This window comes from Hesperophylax consimilis, chromosome 16 (assembly GCF_061612785.1).
Source record: "Hesperophylax consimilis isolate HC1 chromosome 16, BYU_Hcon_1.0, whole genome shotgun sequence".
NCBI classification, from domain to species: Eukaryota; Metazoa; Arthropoda; class Insecta; order Trichoptera; family Limnephilidae; genus Hesperophylax; species Hesperophylax consimilis.
The window spans coordinates 27,923,170-27,948,643 of record NC_142851.1 but is presented as its reverse complement, the minus strand read 5'-3'; the positions used below and the strand labels follow the sequence as shown (position 1 = coordinate 27,948,643).

At 35.4% G+C, this 25,474-nt stretch overlaps 2 protein-coding genes across 4 annotated transcripts in view; one reads left to right on the top strand and one right to left on the bottom strand.

The window, feature by feature from the left end:
- Nucleotides 1–3,588, bottom strand: part of l(3)L1231 (zf-C3Hc3H domain-containing lethal (3) L1231) — a 32,072-nt gene extending 28,484 nt beyond the window's left edge. The window contains exons 1-2 of the mRNA XM_089641113.1: nt 3,450–3,588; nt 2,062–2,191 (exon numbers count right to left, since the gene is read on the bottom strand). Coding sequence (XP_089497239.1) covers nt 2,062–2,093 — 32 coding nt within the window. The 5' untranslated portion in view covers nt 2,094–2,191; nt 3,450–3,588. The remainder of the gene's footprint in view (nt 1–2,061; nt 2,192–3,449) is intronic.
- A 1,540-nt stretch (nt 3,589–5,128) lies between these two features.
- On the top strand, nt 5,129–24,394 carry flfl (serine/threonine-protein phosphatase 4 regulatory subunit 3 flfl). Of its 3 annotated transcripts, none has more exons than XM_089641112.1 (9): nt 5,129–5,961; nt 9,779–10,714; nt 12,735–12,927; nt 15,336–15,478; nt 17,286–17,461; nt 18,346–18,536; nt 20,874–21,044; nt 23,160–23,311; nt 24,182–24,394. In XM_089641112.1, the coding sequence occupies exons 1-9, from the start codon at nt 5,665–5,667 to the stop codon at nt 24,392–24,394; spliced, it is 2,472 nt and encodes an 823-aa protein (XP_089497238.1). In that variant the 5' UTR covers nt 5,129–5,664. The 3 variants fall into 3 exon arrangements, with proteins under 3 accessions (XP_089497238.1, XP_089497237.1, XP_089497236.1); XM_089641111.1 differs by having other exon boundaries at nt 20,871–21,044; XM_089641110.1 differs by having other exon boundaries at nt 20,856–21,044.
- The last annotated feature ends 1,080 nt before the right edge of the window (nt 24,395–25,474 follow it).

The window sequence follows — 25,474 nt, the reverse complement described above, 5'->3', positions numbered from 1 at the left end:
ACAACATCCTCAGCGGAGTGAAGTAGGGGAAACACAATATCCTCAGCACACGATAGCCTGTGCATTTTTTAATGTAAAATAAAATAAAATAGTTTAAAATATGACTACATACATAGGTAACAGGGCCTCTCAATCCCATAACAGTATAAGATTTTTTTCATAACCGTGATTTGGTGCTGGAAACTTTCAATACCGGGATCACTGCGATCACTGCCAGCTTAGGGAATTTAAATGTTTAAGTTATTAGAAAAATTAAGATTTGGAAGAGACGATTTGTTTTTAGAAAAAATTAAGATAATAAATTTTAATTCGAAAAAATAAGATTTGGAGAGACTTTTTGTTTTTATTTTTCAGATATTATCAACATAAAGTATTGACAAAATCCAAATATAAATTAAACAAAAGAATAAAAATAAATTGCTCATTAGTAAAAACAAAAGATACAAAAAAAATATGTGATTAGTTCTAAGACTGATCTTATTTTACTCGTGATTTTCTCACATCACGAAAAAAACCCACTTGGATTCCACACTGGCAGTAGTGTAGCATTTTTCTACATTTACTCCACGCTGTGTTTCAAATTCGGAATTTGCCAGCTCCTTTTTTAATAACGTTTGATATGTCTCGGGGTGTTCTTGATTTTGAAGTAATTTTTGAAACCCATGATGGATAGCTCTATTAAGGACGGGTTGTTTCGGAGAATTTGAACAATTCATCAAATTTCAACATTCATTTTCGGGTTCTGTGAAAGACTTATCCAAGTTCTGTTTTTATATAATTGTAGGCTAGTTGCTTGACAAAACTGAAATAAAAACAGAACTTGAAAAAATCTTTCACAGAACTTGAAAATGAACGTTGAAATTTGATGAATTGTTCAGATTCTCCGAAACAACCCGTCCTAAGTGTTTCTCAGAGACAGATTTAAATCGACTTCTTTTACGGTTTAAACGACTAATTCAGACACAGAGAAGGAATTATTGTAACCATGGATATTATTGTAAAAAACAAAATACTTTTAAAAAAAAGCAAAGTAATCCTGATGTTTAGACAAGCTTGCACCAGAATTTCGGTGCCTAGACAAGTCCGGGAACCGGGATCCTGGGATTGGAAGCTCAAATGGAGGATTTACACAATCAATGTTTGCCATGCGGCTAGTTTACTCGTCGCACAGCCAGTCCAGTTTTACAGGCGATTAACATTGCACGCGACTAGTTCCATTTTGTTTAAAAATTGCTGCGAGTGGTCGCATGCAACTGACCGTTCTCACGGTTGATTTTTGTCACCCGCCGCTTGCAATCTATTGCCGCACGGCAAAAGTCGAAATCTTGTCTATTTTGTTGTTTGGATTTTCAGTCACCTGCGGCCTGTCGAAACAACTATTTATATAGAATGGTGGACTAGTGTAAATCCCCCTACTTCCGAATAAAAATCGGACGGTAAAAAACCGGTTGCTGGACGCCCTGGGGAGCGGGTCGGGGACGTAGTAGAGGGCACGTCGGATCGACAAGTATGAACAGTTTTATACAAACCTATAAGCGAGCGAGTTCCAAAACGATTTTTAATCGGATGTGCTGCGCTGTAAATCTATGTGACAAAAAGTGTCGGAGGTGACATTTAATAGTGTTGGATGAATATAACCAGCTCCACATAACCTCTAAAGCCACTAGCGCATCCGATTTTTAATTGTAAGTGTGAATAGGACCTTATAGGTATACCTTAAAAAGTATATCAAATTGGTTGCTAGATAAACCAAGAAATTATGTATAAACCATACAATAAATTAATCAGTGCTAAAAGTTACAGCAGGTACTTGTTCTGAACATGATAAAGACTCGGGTTACGGGGAACGATTGCAGACAAACAATACAAACATTGTAAAGATTTTTTTTTTATGCATGCATTATTTTTATTTGAAATGTGTTATTTTAATGAAATTTTATTATTCCCTATAACCATTACACCTAATTTAACATAATAACAGCTGTCCTTCATATAAAAACATCAGATTTTTACATTACATTTTTATAGTTACAATCAGATATGAATAGTGCAACAACTTACCCCACGTTTCCAGATGTACTCAGGTTAAACATAATGCAATCATATTTTAACTTCCAACGTAGAGAGCGGACAGTGGGTACTGTTTCTACAACTACTTAATGATAGTAATATTTGGCCCCTTATATCCATTCTAAAAACAAAACAGGTAATCCACCATCAATTCCATAATATGATAATACACTCAGGCCTAGTTTGTTTAGCCTCCGTCACATTTGACACTGTCACAAATCAACAATCAGGCATGTCACAGGCAGGCACATGTCAAAAAATTGAAAGTGGCACAGATTTTCAAATTGTGACAACATCGATGTGATGGGAATTCAAACACCAGGTCTTAATAATCACATAGTTACATAGAAAATTGTTAATATATATTGTTTTTGACATTTTCTTCGGGATAGTGATTACAAAATATTATATTTAATAGCTGCTTGACCTCATATATGATATAATTACAGCAAACATCAAACATTAGCATAGTAAAAATAAATTATAATGCAATCTGGATAAGTAGGTATTAGAAGTTATTAACCATAGAAAATGGCAAAACCAACCAATAAAAGTTAAATTATGTGAAGTTAGACACAAATAATATTGATTTTAGTATATTTTACTTAATACCAAAGTCAATTCAATTCCATTTCGGATGGTCAATCAAGAGAAGTTAGTCAACTGTAAAAAAAAATATATATATATGTATACATATATCCACAATCTATCACTATTTTTTACTTGTACTTCCTCAAACTATTGTATAAAAAACCTACAGCGGCAATAAAGATGTTGTTTGAAAAATATCTTACTTATTTTAAAGCTTATGTTTATTTTGAATTTTTGTTTATAAAACATTGTTTGGGTCAACAACTGAACATCAACAATGACTAAACGCAGTTGTTAAATTCCAGCATTGATAATGCAATAATAAGTGCAAATAAACTTTAAAAAACATCCGTATGTTGAATGCTTTGGTCAAATAGATTGTAAACCTGGTTTGATTTCAAGCAAACATCTGATTGACAAGTTGAGAGAGTGTGAACAGATTGTCTTTAAAACTTCACACAATATAATATTTTCTGACAAAACATCTAAACAATATAAGCTTTGTAATAAACAGCTAACAATCTTCTTTTAGAGACGTTATATTGGTAATAAACTACATTTTAATCTAAAACCAGCAAAATCTAGCCTGACATGACAGATCTGTCATTGTGAGAGGTCGTTTTTTGGAATCCAACTGTTTTTGCTCCGCATGAAAACAAACATAGGTGTGCAAACTGTAAACGTAGTCAATATGCACTGGAAACTGTAGGATTTCAACGATAAAATACACAAATCGGAGAAGAAAGTCATTTCGAAGTAGAAAAATATATGCTGAAAACATCACCCACATTTTCACAAATACGTGACAAATCGTTGTTCGCACATTATAAATTACAAAATGGATCCTTTAACTAACTACGTATTACGAAATATTTACAATTAAATGCACAAATATTGCGAAAAATAATAAAACACTTATTCAATAACATTAGACAAATGACAGAATGCAGCAAATGGCAGCCGAATAAAGCGACGTTTTTAAGGCTTAATATTGCGAACATTCACGGCTTGGTGAATATTTTTCGGTACCTACTCGTTTATGTCATATCTTTTTTTTCAATAAATGTATTGCTTAGGAGGAGTGAAATCTTAATAGCTGAGTAACGAGATTAATAAATACTCTCTTCTGATTTTTTTAAGTATTGAACTAAAAATTAAATAAGATATTTATTTTTAAAAAAACTTTATGTACCTACTTACTGAAAACCCTGCCAAACTCTTACTCGAACCCCTTCGACCTTGCCCACATTTCCAAATTATCACTTTACAACACGTAGAATAATTATGATCACTGATTTTACCTGCCAACTACTGACGATTTAAAATAGTAGTCTAACATTTGATTTTGAATAATATTAATAGGTTGTGAATAAAATTCCCACACAGGACAAAAATATTGTGAAATATTTTTGTTAATTTTAATGCAGTTGTTAAATTTGACGACCTTGCATCAGGGCTGTTGCGATAAATTTTAAATAATACTCGTAGTTTTAGTGAAACCATAAAAACTAACGGTTTGTTGTAAATAACGAAATATGATTTCAAATAACATAACTTATCTAGTCAGACGAGGTAAAATGGGTGGGCGTGGCCTATCTTACAATATCGCTCACCATATAAACCAAACGGTTGTCACAGACTCACCCCACTCAAAACAATATATCTTCGTATTATAGACCTCGTCTGTGACTAGCTGTAAAAAAACCCTTGACTAAAAATCCAAGCAATTGTCAAATAGGTTCCCCTTTTTAAGTAACGAATTGCAATCGTTATGACGGATAGAAGGAGTGCTGATTATTTGTTCTATTCCTTTTTCAAAAGAATGTGCTTCGAAGAACTAGCGCAGCGCGCAACTGACTCCTTCGGCAGTTTCAACACCAGTACACCATAGTGTAGTGTTGTTTTTTTTACCGAAACATATTGGTTTAATTTAACGATACATTCTTGTTTTCAGAAAATCTAATCTGAAACGACTTGCCGACATTTTCGTTTTCGACCTCCTATAACATTAATCTCTTTAAAAGCATGGTTTGCTCCTGAATCCTCTAAAGTCTATTCTCATTGCATTTAATGGATGCTGCCAAAATTATTCACATGTGTGGAGTAAATCAAATAATAAAAATAAAAATAAAAGTAGGTACACTATCAAAATACATTTTTTTAAAAACAAAATACGAATGTAAATCAATGATTGTCTATGCGTATGTTTCTATCTATGGTACACAAATGATGAACTTTTATATTTAAAGATAAGTTTTATTATAGTTAATTACTAAACCAAATAAACATTAATTTCGAATAAGCGAAATATTATCTTTTTTTAAAGCTCTTCAATTACTTGTTAGAGAATATTAAAATATATTGAACCGTTGAATAAAGTAACGTTTTTTAAATTTCCCACCATCGCTTTCGCAATTTTGTCAAAAGACTCGTGAACCCCGCACAGCAAGCGTTGTTGTGAATCAAATATGGCGATAATTGATGTTGTACTTCGTTGAAGGTACGTCAGTTTGACGATTGTAATAATAAAAACTCGATTGACAATCGGTAAATTAAAGTAGTAAATCGTCTATTCGTTTGCGCAATCTGTTATACCCATAAAGAGTCATAAAACCGCGTTACCGGGATGTTGTGCCAATTCTGTGATGTGTTTGTGATTTTCGTCAATTAAACACCGATTTTACCATCGATGGCTGTGGAAAAACACGTCGATATCCCAAATTGCGTTCGTACCGTTATGTAAATAATAAATATAAACAAATACAAGTACGCGAAACGACGCGATCGTGATAGTAAAATGTATACGTTTGAGTTTTTAGTAAAGTTTCATTGTGTGAATTAACGCCGAAGCATTCTACACCTCTTTGGGAATTGCTATGACAGTAATATTTATATCGAAAAGATATCGCTTCACGAACAGTGTGTGAAGGGTGATGGTGATTAGGTGATAAGTCATTCGTCAGTTCGATCGGCCTTCTGACATAGTCTAGTAAATCAGTCAAAATGACGGATACTCGTCGGAGAGTGAAACTGTATGCGCTGAACGCGGATCGGCAGTGGGACGATAGGGGAACGGGTCATGTTTCGTCCTGCTATGTGGAGCGGCTGCGAGGCATGTCCCTGCTGGTGCGCGCCGAGGCGGACAGCAGTCTGCTTCTGGAGAGCAAGATCCAACCAGACACGGCCTATCAGAAGCAGCAGGACACACTGATAGTCTGGTCCGAAGGGGACAACTTCGACCTAGCCCTCAGTTTCCAGGAGAAGGCAGGCTGCGACGAGATCTGGGAGAAGATCTGCCAGGTAAAGCCCTCATCAACCCCGTGTTGTGCAATGACTCCTGGCCTTGGCGCGGCGCACGGCACATTCCACACGCAAACCGGCAAAACATAAACAAATACGATTGCTTTCACTAATTCGATATTAAAAATACACATTCCTGTCTAGAGATCCCCGCTGTTTACATTCTAATTTTCGTAAAAAAAAATTCAATTTTTGGCATTTTCTACCAATCAAAAAAAACGTAGTTATTTACAACACGTAACATGTAAAGTCACAAATTTTGATTTGTAATAAAAGTAAAATAACGTTTTGCATGAATCCCATCATTCATTCAACAAAGTAAATCACCAAACCATAGCATTTCTAGTAAGTAGTAAATTGACACATCGGAACGTTTCTTCTAAATGCCAATTCCTGGTTTGCACCGTAGATTAATTTATTATAATTCTGATAATGGGCGCCCAATTTTAAACAGCCTCCCCATTGAATAAATAATACCAAATTAAAAGCTGAATGTGATAATGCTCTTCAATTTTATAAAATTACACATCTTTCAAGGTTAAGTTTCCATGGTAGGTACCCAATGTGTGAAATTAACTAAAAATTGATTTTTAAATGCATTTCTTATTAGCTGTTTAGCTGTCATAAATATAAACTTAAAAAAACATAATAATTTATGGGATAATTGTAAATAATAATATTATTAAATGCCTTTAGTTATGTTTCTAACATAACCCTACTTAACACTTTGATAAATTAACTGATATTGTTTCTTGAAAAGTTAATATAAATCTATGTTGGAGCATTTTGAGAGCTGTAATAATTTTCACACTGCTGGAGAGATTGTAATAAACCAATAAGTTACAAAGAATATTTCCCTGTATAATATTATATAAATAATGCTTCCATCTTGTCGGCCTTGAAGAAACAACTACTGCTGTCAATTATTATTATTTCCACTTTGAATTGACGTCTTTTACTCATGCAAGATGATAATTTATCTTTATCGTCGCTAAATAATTATTTACAAAATCAATTAGCAAATGTTAAGATCATTTAGTATTTTAGTATCCAAAATTGATTATTTCTTAACCATTCTAAACAGGTAATTTATTTTGAATTTGTATAAACGTAAATATACTTGCAAATAGTTGATGTTCCCAAAGCAAGGCCTATAGTCATACTTTAACGTTGAAGTGACTTCTTTAGCTATCATGTTTTGCTAAATGCCTCCATTAGTAATGTAAATTTTAGGCGTAAGTATTTATTAGCGGTTTGTTTCAAAATTATTTGCTAGCATAAGTAATTTATGCTGTATTTATTATTAGGAGCTTGAAGCAAAACTCTTTTTTTTCAGTTCTGACAACATTCTCTGCTTTATGCTCCAAGTAAGAATTTTGTTTTTAAAAACATACCCCTCAAATTCTGGGACATAACTGAATAGCGATAGGAAATAGATTGCAGTGTTGCCATGTGTGGAATAGTATAAATTTTTATTTACTTTATTTAAATGAGTATGTACTAAAAACACTTAACATTTTTTTCTGGCTGTCCAATTCGATTCTATGATAACTCCTCAAATGACAATTCAACACACCTTTAAAAGGTGATATAAAGTCATTAAAAGTGATGAAACCAAAACTAGGTTAAATAGTTACCTGTGTAACCTATACACTTTTTACAGGTGAATTGTCATTTTGATGAGTTATCCGGTCACCATCCAATTCTGATCTAGCTCAGAGCAACAACTCATTGCTCCAGTCTGTAAAGAAATTGGACATATTACATCCAGCTTCAGTTTACAACTCTTGCTGCTAAAACACCACTGAAAATAAAGAATGGTTCTTAGCTGACAGGTCACCGAGTATATTCCGTAGTATAACAAACATTATATTTTAGTGTCTACAATGAATGGTGTATTTTTAACTTACAATGATGAATATTTTCCCAACGTTTGGTTTCCTCGTCACAATACAATATTTCTTGGAATCTCTCTCTCTCTCTCTCGCTCGCTGATGCACCTGATTTATCAGTTATACGTTGCAACATCAATAGTTTATGAATGGAAGAGATACTGCGCAATAGATAACTTATCAGCTAATGTATTATAAACCTTATGTTTGTTTTTTAGGTCTATAATATGCAACGCTTGTTTACAATACTGGATTCCCGCTCATATCAAATTAATTGTTTAGTGAAAATTTCAAATAAGAATAAATAAATAACCTTTAAAAATGCATACATTTGTGACAAATTTTACACAAACCGATTAATGCTTTAAGGCGAAGCTTGATGCTAAATCACTATTTTCAATTAGTCTTCATAATAAATACTAAAAAATATGCTTTGGATAAATTTGAAGCATTTACTATCGTTACCCTTGTGTATAATTAAAATAAAATTGTTGGTTACAAGCTATTTTTATGCCTTTTAACTTTGTTCGTGGCCATATAAGGCATACTAAGAATACACACATTTTTGGCTTGTGGCTTCCTCTTAAAGTTTTACACTGACTGATTGTTGCCTTTAAATTTTACACCAAGCAACCGTGACTGGCACGGTCGTATTTGATATTTCTCTGTATCTTCTTTTAGCCATTTGTTAGTAGAGATTAGTTAACAGTTATGATATTTAAATCGCCTACATCTTAATCTTACTTCAAGACCCTACATGTAGGTTCATGCATGCTTTTTATCTGAAAAGTGAGCTTTCACAAATTGAGTTTTTGAATTTTAACTGTGGTATAAAATTATATCTCTGGTATGATGAGCATATTCCAAATACCTTTTTTAAGATGGTTTTCCGATTTCAGTAAAAATCAATTCTCATTTACTACTGAATTATCAATCGAAATAATATTGATATTAAGGCATTATTAATAATTTTGAAAGTAGCTATAACCTGGTTATCCATTATAAATAAATTGTTTGAGCCCCTATATATTTATTTTTTAATTAACGCCGACCGGTTTCAGAACAACAGTTACATTAATTTATTTGCACATTTACTAAATACGGAAAATCCATAAACTCTTGGCTAAATATATCTTTGATTGGCTCTCATAAGATATTTGCAATAATTAGTTAAATTTGTGGCATTTGATTCTAATAGTCATTATTTCAGGTTATGTATTCCCATATTATTATTTTTTGTTAATTTGTTAGGATTTGCACATGTGTCAACTACCAACTCCTTGTTAAATAGGAAATATTTATTGCTACACATTAGTTTATGACCAAAAACTTTCCGTTTCCACATAAAATATTCCTCTGCTTTAACTGATTTACAGCAGAGTTCAATACATTTCATCTCAGCAATGTAAAATACTTCATAGGATGTACGTTGTACATACTTATTTATAAATTCAACAACAAGACCTTGAAACCAGAATGCCACCATTATACCTTTTCAAAGGTCATTGTCCTACTGTTAAATTGGGTTTCTCTGGGTAATTCCCTTTTTCTTTTGGCATCCATGCTTGCCTCGTGTAATTAATATTTTGTGTCTTTTTTCTTCTTACTCAATTAAGTAAGTCATTTTTTTTTAAAGAATCAAGTATATTATATAAAACATAAAAAAATTTACTTGCAGAACAAATTTTAACAAAGGGACCTTGTTGATTTCCTATTTAACATTTACTGCATCAACATTTTCAGTCTTAAAATTTTTGCAATAATTATTATTATTATACGAAAATAGTATTTGTCAAAAATGTATGAGAATATGTTTTACTTTTGTCTGTTTTTAGTTGGTTGTGACTGCGGAAAATTGATCTAATCTTCTCTCCGTATTTGATTGTCAATAGACATGTTTAACAATAATTTGGTTCTGGTTTCAGGTCCAAGGCAAAGATCCAGCAGTAGAGATCACCCAGGATATTGTGGATGAATCTGAAGATGAGCGCTTCGAGGAGATGTCGGACAACTGTCCGCCTGTAGAGCTGCCGGCCGCAGAGCTCACCCGCCTCGAGGATATCAGCAAGGTCATCAGTGACAACCTGCTGTCGGCACCTCGCAAGGAGAAGCTTACCATGGCTCTAGAGGCAGACAACTACATCCGCAAGTTGCTCAACGTCTTCCACATGTGCGAAGACTTAGATAATATAGAAGGGTTACATCATCTTTACGAAATCTTCAAGAGTATATTCCTTCTCAATCAGAATACACTCTTAGAGACCATGTTCGCCGAGGACACGATATTGGACGTGGTGGGATGTCTAGAATACGATCCCGGAGTGGCGCAGCCCAAACGACACAGAGAGTATTTACGAGTCCTCGCCAAGTTCCGCGAAGCCATCCCCATCAAGAATCCCGAACTCCTCGCCAAAATCCACCAAACGTACCGAGTGCAATATATCCACGATATAGTTCTACCCACACCGTCGGTATTCGAGGAAAATCTACTAAGTAATCTGTCTAGTTTTATATTCTTCAATAAAGTAGAGATTGTCAAGATCATCGAGGAGGATGAGAGATTCTTGGCAGACGTGTTCAAACTGTTACGAGATGAGGGTACTCCGGACCAAAAGCGGAGAGACCTGGTCCTTTTCCTGAAGGAGTTCTGCAACTTCTCGCAGAACCTCCAGCCCCAGGACAAAGATGCATTCTACAAGACTCTGGTGACCCTGGGCATCCTACCCGCTCTGGAGATCACGCTGGGCATCGAGGACCAAAAAACCAAGACGGCTTCCATAGACATCCTGACTTACATTGTGGAGTTCTCTCCCTCTGTTGTCAGAGATTACACATTACAGCAGGCCAACAATACAGATGAGGTAATTCATCCGCCTTATTGCTTGTGTATTTCTTTGATTCAGCAAAAAAAAATAAATACCTTTGAGATTCCTTTAGTTGACTGTCTCTTATCCACTCGAGCTATGGAGATTTTCGGGTGTTCAGTTTTCCATTCGGCCATTCTATTTATTTAATTTACCAAATATTAATACAGAAACATATGAACTGCTTACTGCGGTTTAAAGCCGATGAATCCACCTCGATTTCATCTTTTATCCCATATTTTTAGGCTAGAGAAAAGAAAAAAAATCTTTAAATTTGTAATTCAATTATAAAAATCACCTACCTAAATTTGGGTAGCTATCGCTCGAGTGGTTGTAACGCTATCGTTTAAGACACGGTGAGTCCACTCATGCACAAACTTAACTAAACACCGCATTTAAAGCCCTCTTGTGCATTTATTTTATTTTAAATTTTGACAATAAAAAAAACAATCAAATAAAACTTTTGAGATTTTATTATTTGACTGCCTCTTAGGCAATATCGTATAAAAAGACAGTGCATTGTAACCTCATCACATTTAGATGAGAACACGAAAATAATAAAAAATATATATCCTTGACTCCTACGTATGTATAACAGTTTATCTACCAAAATGAAACTTTCCCGGAGAGCAGTTTAAATAAGAGAACTTTTTGTACAATCTACCAAGCTATTTGATATTTTCGATAAGTAGAGTAGTCGTGTGGGGAGCATTTTGTCACCCATATTAAAATGCATTTTTTTGCACATTTGTAGTTAAACAAACTTATAAATGGATCAAAATGAAACATATACATTTAGGACGGGTTGTTTCGGAGAATTTGAACAATTCATCAAATTTCGAAGTTCATTTTCAAGTTCTGTGAAATATTTTTTCAAGTTCTGTTTTTATTTCAGTTCTGTCAAGCAACTAGCCTATAATGATATAATAACAGAACTTGAATAGGACTTTCACAGAACCCGGAAAAGAACGTTGAAATTTGATGAATTATTATTTTTTTTTTGTATTAGGCAATTCACCCTAAAAAGAGTGCTATGTGCGATGAATTGTTCAAATTCTCCGAAACAACCCGTCCTTAGAAAAAAAACTTAAAAAATTAGTCTGTGAAAAATTTGGGTAAATTGTTTACTTTGAGGATCATTTTACATTAACCTTCGTAATAAAAATTAACACAAATTTGTATGTTTTCACTATCTCCATCATATGTTTCAGCGAAACAGTCTTGACACATTGTACATACAGTGTTCGTTGTACAGTAACTGGTTTGTAAAAGGTCTTTTTTAAGGAGTGTAAATTAATGCGTATTAGCGTAACCAGTAACTTTGCACATACATTGCATCCTTTTTGGTCGATCTATTTTGATGTACATACCGCAGATATCTCTTCTCTCCCTAAAGATATTTTCTGGTTTTCCGGTGGTACAAATCGGGCAATTTGGTTCCTAATTGGTTTGCACGTAAGTAAATATATAAATTATACTTGCGACTCGCAGGTAACGACCCTTACTTCCCGCGACAAATATAGGTAGATCAGGAACAGGGATGCAACTACTAGGACGCCTGACGAGTGCATAGTTTACAAAATAATAACATTTATTTGCAGAGGGCGGCAAAATGCTCACAGCGCGAACGCCTTAGGGTTAAAATTTAAATTTAATCATATTTTAAGAAAAAATGTAGTTGCACAATTATATTCCTCGATTCTTACTTTGTACTTATCAGTTCAAGTGGTACCATAAAATATGTATATATATTTTTTTAATGAAAAGAAAATATCGTTTCACTTAACTGGTAAACTGAATTTTCAGCATGTTTTTGAAAAAAAGTGAAAATTCCTAAAATTTGAAATAGCCGGATATATGTAGGAGCCATGGATATTGATTCATTATTATGTATTCAATACTGACAAAAGAATATTATGATAATGTGGTTTATAGTTTTAATTTTACAATAATATTTCAATATATTACATTATTTTCCATATAATTTGTTCATCAAAATATTTGCACTTGATTTCAGGAGCAACTGTTGCTGAACATAATCATAGAGCAGATGCTCCGAGACCGCGATCCGGAGTTGGGGGGAGCCGTCCAGTTGATGGGAGTGCTGAGGATCTTGCTGGACCCTGAGAACATGCTCTCCGCAGCCAACAAGTCCGAGAAGACTGACTTCCTCAACTTCTTTTATAAGCACGGCGTGCAAACGCTCATAGGTATGACTTATATATTTAAGTAAGGCGTTACCAGGTTACAAATAACCTAACACTATTTTAATTCCTCCTACTTCTATCGTAATACTGAAAATATTGCTTGTGCATTGATGGAGGACTTAGCTAGCAGAGGATTGAACACTCAATGCCTGGGTCCACCCAATGCTTAAATAACTCGACCAACTAACCTTTTAGTTGAGATTATTATACTGTAGATTTATGATGCAACAAATTCTATTTCAAGGCAATACACTCCCTGAAATAACCTTGATATGCAGTAGATAATGCTCCTTGTGTCAGTTACAATAAGAAAGAAATTGCCACAAATCCGATCGCCTGTCTCTAATTATGGAAATAAAATGTTGCCAACTTATGACTCAAATTTTCGATCAGAATAAAAGAAATTAGATACATTGTTTGAAAGTTAGAATTTCAACTCTTCAGAGCATTTTTACAGACTTGATAATCAATTTTTCTAGGCTTATGAAAGATGTATAAAAAATTTAAGCTATTTTATTAACCCTTCAGGCCTCTGGCATATTGACTGCAACATTTCTAAAAGATGCTGTCAAATCTGAGAATTTCTGTGTATTTCCGCTTTTCAATAAAATCCAAATCAATTGAATATTTCTGAACATATCCAAAAACTGTTTTTGAAAGGTGATAAAATATTTTTATTAGAAATATACATATCATTTTTTAAATATTAAAAATTTGAAATCAAACTTAAAAAGTTTTAAAAATGGCTCACCTTACGTTTTTTCATCTAAACACTGAACTAAAATTACTGATAGAAAAAAAAAACTTATTTTATTAGAAAAATGTATTATAAACATTACTGCCACCTATAAAGTCGCTATCCGCTTCTGTCCGTTTGTGCGCCTAGTTCATCTAAACTACGCACTGGATTTGGATAGGGTTTTCACTATCATTTAGAGAAATTCTTCTGGAAGGTTAACATATATGATACATGCATATTATATTTATAGAAAGTAGAGAAAAATCCATGTTTCATAATCATGTCGTAAAAATATATTTTTGGGCACTACAATTGCTAACCCTGGCTAAACCTTATGAGATACATCAAAATAATGTACTACGGAATTGTATATCTTAAAAGGGTCTACAGAAAAGTCTGCGATGGAATATGTCTTTCTCGTAAGGATCTCTCAGTAACGCCGGGTACACGTCAGCTAGTTTCATATAAAAATAAAAAATTCACAAATTTTTCCTCAAATTGGATTGCGGTTGAAACTTTTGGTTTCATAGAGGTGTACATTTTAATTATTCTGTGGTGAACATCTATATTTGAATGTGCTTGGTATTATTTCTTTCTAGCACTGTTTAGTTCATACTAGCTGACTTATACCCGATGTTGCTGGGGGTTATCCTTATACAGGGTTTTCCAATTGAATATTAAAATAACACCTCTTAATATTCAATCGTAAAAGATCAATGGTTTCGTTGCTTGTGTGGCACGTTGCGCCGTCTTGTTGAAAGTAAACGTTGTCCAGATCAATACTATCCAATTCCGGCCATAAAAAATCATTAATCACCTCTCGATAGCGCAATCCATTCACCGTAACTGTTGCCCCAGCCTCATTTTCGAAAAAGTAAGGTCCAATGACTTCGCCGGACCATAAACTGCACCAAACAGTCACACGTTGAGGATAGAGAGGCTTTTCAACAATAACTCTTGGGTTTTCCGAGCCCCAGATGCGACAATTTTGCTTGTTGACGAAGCCACCGAGGTGGAAATGGCCCTCATCACTCAAGATGATTTCCATTTGATTCACTCAAGTGAATTTTAATAATTTCATTGCGTTGTTGAAGCGTGTATCGTTCCATTTTTATTAATGGCGTAGTTTGTCAAATGTCAAAAAATGACAGCTTCAAAAGTAACATCTACCGAAATAGCGGGCTATTCAAAATAACACCTCTTATTGGAAAACCCTGTATATCATCGTGGACTTTTCTGTTTGGCCTTTTTAAGATACACAATTCTGTAGCACATTATTTTGATGTATCTCATAAGGTTTAGCCAGCGTTAGCAATGTAAAAACCTGAAAAAAAAATTTTTAGTACTAGAACACAAAACACTTTTTCTCTGCTTTATATAAATATAATATTCACGAATATTCTAAATGATAGTGAAAAACCCCTTGCGTAGTTTAGAAAAACTAAGCGCACAAACAGACACACGGATAGCGACATTGTTGTGGTAGTAGTAGGAGATTTTCAAATATTGTCAGGTTATTCCTAACCCGGAAATGTTTGTCTTCTTTTTTTTTTTTTTTTTTTAAATTAAAAAACAGGTTTACAATTGGAATTAAATTATGCTGCTTTTTTCACTGCAGAATTTTTTTAATGATGTATTTAGCGATTATCATTTTGGGTGATTTTGTTTCCAGCTCCCCTGCTGACCAATACCTGCGGGGAGAAGCCTCTGGGCGAGGAGTACCACACGGTGCAACTCCTGGGGCTGGTGCTGGAGCTGCTATCCTTCTGCGTGGAGCATCACACATACCACATCAAGCACTGTATACTTAATAAGGTAACCTAATACCTTTTGCATCCAATCTTAGGAAACACTTCCTTGCAAATAGAAGAGTGGGATGTCATTGATGCTAATAATATAAATCAATTTAACCCTTGGAATGCCAGGGGTAAAATGCCAATCGCCCGTCGTACGCCAGCTGATACTATTTTCGTAATAACTTACTTTTTTTGTTGTTGTAAAATTAGGTTTTTGTAAATTATGCGGTCTTACCAAATAATTTGTTCATATATTTATGAAAACTATCTTATGTTATTACCCCTGGTGATAATCTGGCGTGTAAATAGCACAGACCATCAGGGAATATTTTAAATCCCTATGAAAAAAAGGATTGATCAATGAATTCACTCTGCAGGAGAACACAACTTATAACCCAGCCACCAAAATACATATGAACAGAAAGACTCACCAGAAAATAGCACTTGCAATTGAGTTTTGCTCCTTGATTTTCAATCAGCACAAAATATATTTGAGTTTGCACTAGGAGATTATAATGTGTCACCAGCTCTCAAGAGAGTAGAATTATTAATGATGAATCAGCACATTGTAATAATACGCACTGCCGTGATTTGTGACATTTATTGTGACAAAAAAATATATTTCAATCATTTTTGTCTTAAATAGACCTCTTTTGACAAATGACACAATCCGGGATGAATCCAACTGATCTATGCAAAAGGTGACTGTAATTCGTTTATCACTAACCTGCAGAGCAAAATCTATCCACAACTAATCAGAGATGTCTCTTTTGCCCATTATATATATTAAAAATTAATTAATTCATATATTATGTTTATATGTTAAAAATTAATTCACACTAATTTTAAATTTTAAATCGACTGCTTCTCCAACCCCAGGATAGCTACTTAGAGAAATGTTTTTTCTCTCTGATGTTGTAAAACAGGGATGGATAACCTGTAGGCCTTTGGGTGCGCCTGCGATCACTTTCGGTGCGACCTGCTGACAACAAAAAAAAAAAATTACTTTTAAAATGCGAAAACGATTTTCTTTCACGATGACCTTCAGATACCCTCTTAAGTTATTATTACAAAACCCAGAGAATGGTATATATTTAAAATTTAAATCAACACAATTATTTTAAAAATTATTGTGAAATTAGATATGAGCGCATCAGCAGATTTCTGCTTGCTCATTAAATGATAATAATAATTTCTTCGTCGATAATTCCAAATTCGCTTTGTGGCATCATTTTAATTTAAATAAAATTAATAACTTTGTAAAACATAATAATAGTACGGTCCTGATACTAAGAACTCCATTGTTACCTCTCCTTCTGTTACTTGCGTTGTTCATGAGAAAGAATTAAAGGTTTTAATGGAGCTATCCGCAGTACCTGCATTTATTGCACGCTTGGGGTTTATGACTTTGTTTATTATTGCATGGAAAAATGTTGCCATCTTAAAAATAAAGATTAATATATTATTGAGGCGCTGTGGCAGTATCTATTTTCGGGATACCATGCAGTCTCACTAAGTCTTTTAAAAAATGATCTGATTGCTGCACATGAGTCCTTACGGCTCGGAGTCAATGGGACTAATTTGGGTATGTTGTGAGGCTAAAAACATAGGAAGGGGAATGAGATGGAAAAGAAGAAGGTTGGGAAGTAGTTATTAAACACGATTCGTGCCAAGTCAAAAATATGCAATTGAAACATTTAAATTGTAATAATTTATTATGTTAATGCCTTAACAACACTAATTCTCGCTTGTCGTGTATTATATTATTTAATCAATATTTAGTTGCATTGTACTATAAAATTTAATTTGGTTTCGTTGTGTTCCAGGACCTTCTGCGGAGAATACTGGTCCTCATGAGATCCACCCACACCTTCCTAGTCCTCGGAGCTCTGCGCTTCATGAGAAAGATAATAGCGCTGAAGGACGAGTTCTACAACCGCTATATTATTAAAGGAAACCTCTTTGCCCCTGTTATAGATGCCTTTCTCAGGAATAACGGAAGGTATTGTCATGTTCACACCTTATTAATTTAACTACCATCTAATACTAAAGTGAAAGTGTGCGCTAACCCCTGCAAATTTTCAACCCTTACCCTCTACCCTTTTATGCTTGATTCCAACCTAATTGTTTATTTTGTTGGAACTGTTTCCACGTGAGGATGCAATCAGCTTGACCCTCTAAGCGGGTATTCCACCATCAATGAGTAAACTGTTGAGTTACTACTCGTCAAGTAACATTAATCATTGTATTAACATGGCTGTAAAAACACTCATTGACTTAATAGAAACGGTGGTGAAACAGATCGAGTAGCGCTTATCTGGGTAGTTTACTCAGAGGTGGTGAAATACCCTTTAATATTTGGCTAATTTATATAGCGCCGTTTTCGTGAGAAATCACCTCAAGGGCGCGAGAGTGAGAGAGTGGAGAGATTTACACCTTGTGTAATATGGTCACTGTTGTGTATTGGCGGCTGTTACAGAGGTGTGTTGACAGTTGCTCAGATAGCTGGGAACTATAATTCAACCAAAAACAAAAAAGTGTTCCATAGCGTTGTCCAGAATAAAGCAAGATGTGGGAGGTTGGTGTGGCACGACATACCACCAATAAACGCAAGCGAACTGCTAATAAATCACGCCCTTTCTGCACATGGCAAGAGACCTGGGTCTGCACACTTTGTTTTGCTTCTGGTATAACTATAGTAAATAATCAGCCTGCCTCGACGCAGGATATACCTAGTGAAACAGGCGCACAGATGTAACTAATAAATAAATTGTACCCCTACGTGGAAACAGTTCTTTATTTTCCAATAATTCTTTTAGTTGTCCGGAGAAGAATTGCTTTCATGTTTTCTGTTAACTAACCATATGGTTTAATTTTATTTTCCAGATATAACCTATTAGACTCTGCGATACTAGAACTGTTTGAATTTATAAAGCTAGAAGATATAAAGTCCCTGTGCACGCACGTGGTGGAGAACTTTGGCAAGATCCTGGACGATGTGGAATATGTGCAGACCTTCAAATCCCTCAAGGATAAGTACGACCAGCACCAGGATAAGCCCAAAGACAGAGATAGAGGTATGTAGTCCCCACATTTTCCTTATATACCATAGTCTTTTCTCTAACGGGGTTTTAAATTTTTAACATAAACATCCATACAGCTTAGTGCTGCTTTTATAGTGCAGATGTTCTGCCATGCATTTTAGTTAAATTTAGTTAGTACGAATTTACTTTAACTAAATGAAATAACTCCTCACGCTAATTTGTTCGCTTTTGGGTGCTACCCATATGGTCTCTATATAATCTGAACGGTGTTAGAAAGAGAAAAAAGTATGCTTTATATCAAATCTAGAAGTTCCACCAAAGAATTAAAATAGTATAAAATAAATATAACCTCTATGAATTCAAAGAGCCCGACTGCAATTCGAGAAAAAATTATCAAAATTCGTGAATTTCCATAGACATATGAATATTAGTAGACCTGCCCTAAGTGATTAAAAGCGTATTATCCCCACTCCCCATACCGGTTCCATTGGAGCCGGCTGTGCTCGCGTATGGCCTCAAGTGAAATTTGAAAACGTGACGTCATCATTCTTGTGCGAACTATGGTCGAGGCATCATCGGTTCATTTTACGAAATAACACGGCAAAATGTTGACTTGTGATATGAAAACTTGTAAAAATAGATGTGAAAAAGAGAATAAACCCAATTGTCGTATTACATTCCATAAGTAAGCATTATTTTACTTTATTTTAAGCTTATTCACACCGTATTATATGGATCAGTTTTAGAAACATATACTATCACATCACAATGTAGCGATTCTCAAGTGTGCTCATCGTTGTTTACTGGGGTAAGTAAATTATGAAACATTTGTAAAAGTGTCTTAACTAAATACTCTGAAACTAACTACGACTCTGCAAACAGAAGAAATTTACTTTGCCGAATTTGGACTTCGCAAATTAGTTCATAACGTGGCGAGTAATTTGCGCTCCCATGTAAAAATGTCTATTCATTCAAAAGCAGATTTTACTTTTAAGAACTAAATGGTGATATTATAATGCGAGATGCCTATTTACTGTCAGATTGATTTATTGACGAATCACAGTCAGCTTAACCCCCTTCGTTCTTCAACAGTTGATTTTACCCCTCGCCATTATCTTCTCGTCTATTAATTCCTATGTCTGTGTGAATTTCTTATAAATTATTAATGAAACAACAAAAAATTTGAGGTGACAATAATGTTTATAATACATTTGTCTAATGACATGGGTGTTTTTTTTCTCTCTCGTTATCAGTAATTTTAGTTCCGTATTTAGATGAAAAAACGAAGGTGATCCATTTTTAAAACTTTTTATGTTAGCATTCAAAATTTTAATGTTTATTTCTAACTAGCTGACGTGTACCCGGGGTTGCTGGGGTTATCCTCAGGGGATAGACATATACAATCCTGGATTATTCTGTAGTACTTTTTAAGATATACAATTCCGTAGTACATTATTTTGATGTATCTCAAAAGGTTTAGTCAGCGTTAACAATGTAGTGCCCGAAAAAATATTTTTTCGACTTGTTTATAAAACATTGACTTTTCTCTACTTTCTATAAATATAATATGCATAAATTATAGTGAAAACCCTATCAAAATTCGTTTCGTAGTTTAGAAGAACTAAGCGAACAGACAGACGCGAATAGCGACATCATTTTATACTTTTCAGAGATAATAAAATTTTAAAGCGTATTTCATCACCTTTCAAACACAGTTTTTAGTTTTCGGATACATTCAGAAATATTACATTTATTTGGATTTTATGGCAAAGCAAAAATTCACCCAAATTGTGACAGAATATGCCGGAGGCCTGAGCAGTAACAAAACTCATCCTTTTGTCTTAGTCATGTTTTTTTTCAAATACGGAACCGCTTAACATGTACCTTGGTTCAACAAAAAATGCAAAATATCTATACCCAGAGTATGTATTTTCTTTGTGTGTGCAATTAAAACATTTCAAATTGAGTCCTATTCTCCAGTCAGGCCAATAAATTGATCTATAATAGAAACGAGGAAGATGGGCCATTAATATGAAACCATGTGCCCAAAAGTGTTTCACTACTGCGAATTGCATCTACGCACAGTGGCGCACTGCCTTTGTTTCTACCTGCACACGAAACGCAACCTTCATTTCAGTTTGTACAGTGTGGTCGTAGCTTAGCGACAGTAGACAGGCTTTCATGCCACATCTCCCTCTGTTTCTATTATCTATGATTTCACCAGATGTAAGAAAAGATTGATCAACGGATTTATCTCTTCCAGAATACGCACTAAAATATTAAAACCATTAATGTTATTTGTTTAGCCTGTATACAAAGTTGAGTTAGGAGCCTGTAGACATTAAGCGTCAGTTTTCTGCTTCCCAGGAGGCGCGGGTGGGGGTGGGGAGGGCGTGGTGCCGTCTATCCTGCGCGGCGCGGGTGGCGGACGCAGCCGGCGTGATGCGCGCGCGTTGGAGGAGGAGGAAGAACTCTGGTTCCAGGAAGAGGACGCCTTCATCACACCCGAGCAGGAGTGCGCCACGCAGTTAGACTCCATAGGTAATATCACTTATACTATACCATAACGATAACACAACAAGGGTTGCAAGACAATAAGTGTATAAAACTGAAGAGAAACAAAACTAACACCACTTTCTCGTCGACGAGGTCGTAGGTGGGATCGTCAGCCTAGTATCTTCTGCCTTTTTTTTTTTATTCAAGACATGTGAAGATTTTTATGTAAGTATTTTAGGATGATCGTCGATGACATCACTTGTGACCTCTCTCTGGGACTTGTTTACTTACTCTTCTCTTATTCTTAACTCTTGACATAACCTGATTAAAATAAATTAACTTATTCTGACCTAAACTATTCTTTGATCATTTTCTGTCTATCCGGTTACCCGAACCTCGGCACATACTAGTTTTTGAATTTAAAAGGATAACTACCTTTATAAAATACTATGCTTCAACTATTTTGCGTTTACAATCGTTGATTATTTTATAATATTTATGTTCCGAGCAAAACAATTTGTTTCTGCTTTTTCCCAACTAAATCTCTATAGAAGAGCAATCTCATTAAATCTACTTGTCAGTAAGAATAAATGAAAAAGCATTCACTATTTTACTTATTGCATTGTATTTTTACTATGTACACCTTTGAAGAATACACAGGTCGACTTACTTACCTCTGCAGTTGTAGATATTTATTGATAGACATATAAAGGCTTTTACACAAAGGTGGTACATGAAATCATAAATATTCACCATGTAGGAGAATATCTGTATTATACAGGGTGTGATTCTACCAGTGGCGGCTTGTACTCACAAAAATGGGTGATGCGCTAAAAATATTACCTGCTGGAGTGATCGGTATGCTAGCTGGAAACTAAAGTGGCGCCATCTCACCGTAGAATTTAAGAGGCATCGGCGAGCGCCATTCACGTTTCTTAGAAATTTCAATACTATGGTCAGCATCCACGTTCTGCGCGTATAAAAAATTGGTGTTCCTGGGTGACGTTTCTCGATAAGCGATATGGAATATATCGTTCTTTATATCATCACACGAAATCAAACGATACAAAGAACGAAAATTCAAGCCGGTTGGATTTAACTTAATTCTATTAGTATTATTAGAGTAACAATATAGTATTACTCTTATTAGTGTTATTTGCTTTGATTTTTATCTAGTTATTTGCAGTGATACATTTATATGTGACAGTTGATAATTATTATTTTTAGATTGACTGAAATTTTGGGAGTGCGTTGTTCCAACGCTTCTTAGAACTAGCCTCCACTGGATTCTACAAGACGGTAGAAGTAAAAAAGCGCGCAAATTCCTCACTACATAATAAAATTTAACTGCAAATCCCAAATCGAATAAACAAAATTTCAGACTTTTTTCCAAAATTTTATATTTCAGTACACTAATTTACCCACCTCACTCAATTTTAGCGTTGCTACTCTGAGGCGGTGCATTTAAAACGAACATCCAGATTCTGCACAGAAAAGTCCCACACTTTGCCTTACTTGAGCGAACTTAATTTTCTGCGCCGCTTCTGATTATTTCAATGTGTGGTCTTCGGTGGTCAATGTACGACAAAGTTTATTCAAAGTGTTCTCAAATCTTCCTGGTGCCAAAAATATGGTCACGTGGTTTGTCACCAGCTCGTCGAAATAATACCCAGATTTCATGTTGGGGTAAGACTATCAATTTGGATGTCTATGGTTCCGAGCGTAAACCTAATTTATAGTTGATGAACCTCATAAATTTATGTTGTACTAGTTGTAGATGGTGGTTATCATTATACTCTCCATTACTCAATCATCAGCTATTGTAAATCACATCCATTTGAACCGTCTCAGTATTTAAATATATTTTCATTCACCTCAACAATTCAATAAATCTTTACCCTACTACGAAGTTATTGTCTTTAACTTCCCGCCACGGTGATATTTCAAGGGGTTTTACCACCCACTTTGAGAATCACTGAACTAATTACACTTTTCAGGTGGACTTTTTACCAGGACATCACATCTCATTGCAGTGTGCATATAAAGTAAATAAAAAATGTATAGCACTTATTAAATGAACTGTGATTTATCACCAGAAAATGTCATATTGGTCAAATTTGAAGCTATTGTTATTATATATCATGTGTAATAATGTTCCAGGTAAACTAATAGATAAGAAGAACGAGGTGGCGCCCATCAGCAACAGCGTTGGGGTAAAGGGCCCCACTCTGCCCCTCTCCACCTCCCCAGCACCCACCCCCACCGTACCCACGCCGGAGGTTCAGCTCCCGGACCCCAAGATATTCAACAAGGTACGTTACTATCATCTCCAGCACTTGTCTGCATGATGCATACTTGTAATCTCATTCATTGAACTTCATACATGAAGGAACTCTCCGCATTTGGAGGAAAACCTCCTTTGTTTCAATTTCTTCCATAGGGATGTGCAAGTATCCGATATTCACATTGTGTGCTAAGGTTGCGCACAGTCCGTACACGTTGCTACTGCCCGCTCCGCCACCAATCATTGTCTCCAAACATCGAAACTAAAATGCTTTCACAACCCCGCTCACAACCAGACAGTTGTTTTACCTGTCATGTTCATATCTTGTCATACTTTGTTGACTTCCTAGCATTGTCTGACACAAGTGTTGCCATGTTTAAAGTCTTGACCATCTAAGTGGGAACAATGTCCGACCAAGGTCGGATGAGTGAGAATATTTCACTGGGCACTTGTTTTTTCTCTTCTGATATGCAAGCAATGCCTAGCAAGTAAACCCCACAGTAATAAATAAACACAAGAAGTCTGTTGCAAGGTTTATCACAATTCCACTATTGTGATGCACTTTTTAACATATAAAATAAATATATTTAAAAAGATGAAACGACAAGCAGATTAATGTTGAGATACATTATTTTATTGCCAAGCGAATAAAATATACTAGTATGCTAGGAATATTTAAAATGTTAACATTCAAAATAGCATAAAATTGAGTCGAGTGCGATTTGGCTGCTTCAAGCGGTTAATGTATGTATTTTATATGATCGCCAAACTTGCAATAGTGATAAGAACCCCAATGAGCAAAACCACTTAGTAATCAGATGAATGGAGTTTTCAATATTTTTAGCTAACCATCATACATCTTGCTTCGGTATTTCAATGTAGTGTTGTGTTTTCTCAGGGCCTGGTGGACTACGAGGCCGACTCAGACTCGGAAGAGGAGCTGACGGTGTCGGCTGGCGACACAGACACGGACGCCGACTGTGAGGGCGAGGGGGACGGACACCTCACGCCCCCCGGCCCAGACTGCGATGCGCCGCTCGAGGGGGACGACACGGCCAGCGACTCCGACAGCCCCCTGCGCTCCGAGGCCAAGCGGCCGCGCCTCTCCTAACTCCCCAACAAACAAGATAACCGCCGTGGTAATACATAATTGCAAATAAACAACAAGCTGTGCAGCGAAGAACCTTTCACTAGAAACAAACCTTCTCCGGTAATAATTTGATACTGTGGTTTGCTAAAATCTGCTATAAACTGTGAAACAAATATACCTTACTTTATTATATAGATACGTTACAATCACATACAACAGTGCGCTGCATCAGACTGCACCACCTCGGTGAAACCTTCGTGGTCATGATAACCGACGTTGTATGTTATGCTTGCAACACAGTGCGCTGCAACCAACTGCACCACCGCAGTGGTGATACCATTATGGTCATGATAACTGACGTGGTATGTTATGCTTGCAACACAGTGTGCTGCAACCAACTGCACCACCTCGATGAAACCTTCATGGTCATGATAACCGACGTGGTAAGTTATGCTTGCAACACAGTGCGCTGCAACCAACTGCACCACCTCGATGAAACCGTCTTAGTCATGATAACCGACGCGGTATATTGTTATGCTTGCAATTCTGTGCGCTGCAACCAACTGCACCGCATCGGTGATAACATCATGGTCACGATAACTGACGTGGTATGTAATAATTCCAAGTCGGGGCACATCGACGGATTATCCGTCCCTGTGAAACCAGCAAGATAACTGTAATTATTGTTATTATCGTTGTCGTAATTTTGTCTCGGATCATAATCATCAACGGTCATCAATTTGTTTACCTTTCGTTTCATCATTGTATAAATTTCACACTTTTTTAACTACGATAGTTTGTCGTTGACCGGATATGACTCGGTCAAACCAAACTTAACCTTTTTAAGCTACTCCACAAGAATATATATATTTAAATGTTTCGGGATGTGGCAAGAAAGTGAAAATATATATTTATTTAAGTGGGTTTATTTATTTAGCACAAATGTGGTTCACCGTGATCCATCGTGCAGAGGTAATATATCCATTGGGCGGCTGATTATATACGGTGTGTCCTTCTACCAACACCTAGAGCTAATTTACATACTTAGGGTTTACTTTCATCACATTCTTCAGTGCATAGTGGCTTTCAAATGGAAATTTT

Coding starts and splice junctions, on each gene's coding strand:
- flfl (XM_089641110.1), top strand. CDS start 5,665: ATGACGGATACTCGTCGGAGAGTGAAACTGTATGCGCTGAACGCGGAT. Junction 10,715..12,734: donor AGGCCAACAATACAGATGAG/GTAATTCATCCG, acceptor ACTTGATTTCAG/GAGCAACTGTTGCTGAACAT. Junction 15,479..17,285: donor AGCACTGTATACTTAATAAG/GTAACCTAATAC, acceptor GTTGTGTTCCAG/GACCTTCTGCGGAGAATACT.